This window comes from Montipora foliosa, chromosome 12 (assembly GCF_036669935.1).
Source record: "Montipora foliosa isolate CH-2021 chromosome 12, ASM3666993v2, whole genome shotgun sequence".
NCBI classification, from domain to species: domain Eukaryota; kingdom Metazoa; phylum Cnidaria; class Anthozoa; order Scleractinia; family Acroporidae; genus Montipora; species Montipora foliosa.
In genome coordinates this window covers 2523638-2526680 of record NC_090880.1, presented here as the reverse complement: position 1 = coordinate 2526680, position 3043 = coordinate 2523638, and the positions used below count along the sequence as shown (strand labels likewise).

The 3043-nt window shown below is 38.7% G+C and overlaps 1 protein-coding gene across 1 annotated transcript; it reads right to left on the bottom strand.

The window, feature by feature from the left end:
• Positions 1–1137: 1137 nt before the first annotated feature.
• Positions 1138–2871, bottom strand: LOC137980533 (kelch-like protein 3). Its single transcript, XM_068827990.1, has one exon. It carries the CDS (start codon positions 2869–2871, stop codon positions 1138–1140), a length of 1734 nt encoding a protein of 577 aa, XP_068684091.1.
• Positions 2872–3043: the final 172 nt, after the last annotated feature.

The window sequence follows — 3043 nt, the reverse complement described above, 5'->3', positions numbered from 1 at the left end:
CAGCGCGATATAACAATCAACGAAACTGGAAGTGTGCACACGGTGAAGGCTGACCGTAGAATGACAGCCTACCAACGCCCGCAAACTACAAACCTAAATCCCACAAACCACTGCGCACCTAACACTGCTCACGAGGCCTCTGATATGAGCCGGCAAAAATAGCAACATATGCTAATTTACAATTATCACAAATTACATTTGTCGTTTAAGATGAATAACTGAAAACTTACCATCTACCTCGCTTCTCATCCAAAAATAACTCATTTTAATTGATATTTGCATCAGTGATTGAGTTGCAAAAGGATAGCATGTGCACCCAATTTTTGTCAACATATTGTTTGACACAACAAATTCCAACTAATGGTATAAAACTGTCAACATTAGTTTTTAGGGACTTACAAATCAGCAGAGTGGTGGCAAAATGGACAATGGGAAAGACTAACAAGTTTTTAAGCTGCTTAAATGGGAGGGTCCCATGTGATCATAACGTTTCCACATTAAAGTACCAGAAATAGTTGTTCCATCTATACGTTGTAGAAGACATTCAAAATAATTTGCGTAAAAACCAAGACATCAACAAAGTTAAAATTTTGGAAATTTCAATTTTTAAACAACATGAAGACATAACTGTCAACATTTTTTTAAAAAGATTTATCAGACAATTTTTCAGTTATTATCAAAATAGACAAACATCGACATTTTTGCCATTAATTTGCGAAAAACCTGTCTGTCTATTCATGATTATTTTTTCTCACAAAGGAAATCCTGAAATTTTAAGGTGGGGATGTACGGCTAGTTTTTGAGAAAAAGGGCTTTGAAATGTCTAGTTTCCAGTCCCCACTCCGGGAGCTCAGTCACTTATTTACCATTTTCCCCTGATTTGCATTTATTTGTTAGGTAAAATTACATTTTACATTAATTGCAGAAGAGACATCCTGTTGCTTTAATTTCACAGATTTCAAAATCTTGAACATTTTCTTCAGAAAACTGTAGTAAGCTGCCTTACTTCCACGTGGCAATAAGAAGGAATGCCACCATAAGGCAGTCATAATACTAAATTAAAGGGAAAAATGCCTCCAGGTGTCACTATTTGAAGGAATGCCACTGCAAGGCAGTGATAAGAGAAATGTCAAAGTATCAAAGCCTACACAGCTTTTCTAATAGACTCTTGTGGATTGCTGCAAGACATGCCTTATGATAAATCTTTTTCTTTCTATCCCCAGGATTTTCATTTTCAAAGTTAGTGGGTATAGTGGACTTACTTTTCCATTCATGCTCCAGTAACTGAAATACTTCCACTGATAACTGTCTTGAAGACGACTGTAAGTCTTTAAAGCCACCAACCACATAAAGGGCTTCCTGAACGCATACCATGCTTGCAGCTTGACGATACACCTTGAGGTTACTCATGACTTGCCATTCATCAGTTGATGGGTCATATACCTCACAAGACTTCAGTACCTCATTTTTATTCATGCCACCTGCTATGTAGATCTTGCCATTCATGGCTGCTCCAAAGGCATTAACTCTTGCCTCATTCATAGCTGCAACCTCCTCCCATGTGGCCAAAATAGGCTCAAACCTTTCCACTGTTTTAAATGCTTCGAACCTAAAAGAAACATTTCCTCCTACTAAGTAAAGGTGTCTTTTATCACTGACTAAACAAGCTCCAAAAGAGCGTAGAGTTGGTGGATCAGCCACAGCCTCACATAAACTCTCATCAAACTTATAGAGGAAAATGGTGCGACCAAATAATGCATAGATGCAACCATCTAGAACTGATAAACAAGAACAAACATCACTTTCATGTCTTCCTTCAACTGTCCCCCAGCAATTAGTGGAAGAAAGGAAGTATTCTATTACTCGCGATTTTCCAATACGCTGTCCCCCGAAAATGCAGACTTTATCCCTGTATTGAACAACAGCATGACCTTGATGTTCAACCAACATGTCTGGAAACTGATACCAAATGTCTTTCTGGGGTACATAGCATAAGGCTGTCCTGCCACCGCAAACAAAAATCACATCTGTGTTCCTCTCCATGCACTTCCGGGGTGTCTTGGCAGCATCTTTGCAGAAGGGATCATTAATGCACTCCATGGATCTCAACACAAAATTCAAAATCTTGTTGCTTGTTGCTACCAGTTCTTCATTGACCAATTCGTTGAAAAGAAATTTGCGAGATATGGATTTCAGACGGACTTGACTCAACAATTCAGCAAAGTTACTTTCTCGTTCACTCTTCTTGTGAGTCACCCAGTTAACTATTCCCTTAAAAATTTCTTCCTCGGAGGTGACAGTAACATCATCACTGGAAACCCATTTCATGACTTGCGCAATATCGAGCTTCAGGAAGTCATCTGTTTTCATGACTGAACTAAAATTTGAGTTAATAAACCCACGGGAGTCTCTCATTAATTCCAAACACTGATATTTGTCGGCAAAGTAATAATTGAAAATGCAGTTTTCAATTGTAATGTTTTCCTCCAAAACATCACAAGCCAAAGTTTTCAAACCTGGTAAAAGAAGATAGTCTGCTACTGCCACTATGTCGTAGGCTGTCTCCTTGGTGATTGCCACATTACCAGTGTAAATGTATTTAAGAACTTCTTCCATGACTGACCCCGTTGCTTCATCAAGTTCTATCCTGATGAACTGTTCCTTTCCCTCTCTCATGTCACTGACGAGAAGTGAAAGAAAAAACGGGCTTGCTGCTGCCAAAACAAGCCTGTGAGCTTTAAATACTTTGTCTTTTACTGATACTGTTACATCGCAAAAACTCTCTTTTCTTCTCAGAGCATCCAGACGATAGATAAGTTCCTGACAGTGTTTTGATGGATCTGATGGCATTGGCTGTGAAAGGTCCGCCATATTGGAGTTCGATGCGGAAGTGTTCAAATCTTTGATTTCGAATGCAACTGCTTCTACGTATTCTTCGATGTCAATGCTCGCTGAACTTTGCGACATGATGATGCTTTGGTTAAGAAATAAAAAAAGTTATCACTGATTTATAAAGAGCGGAATGTGATCAAGGTATCACTAC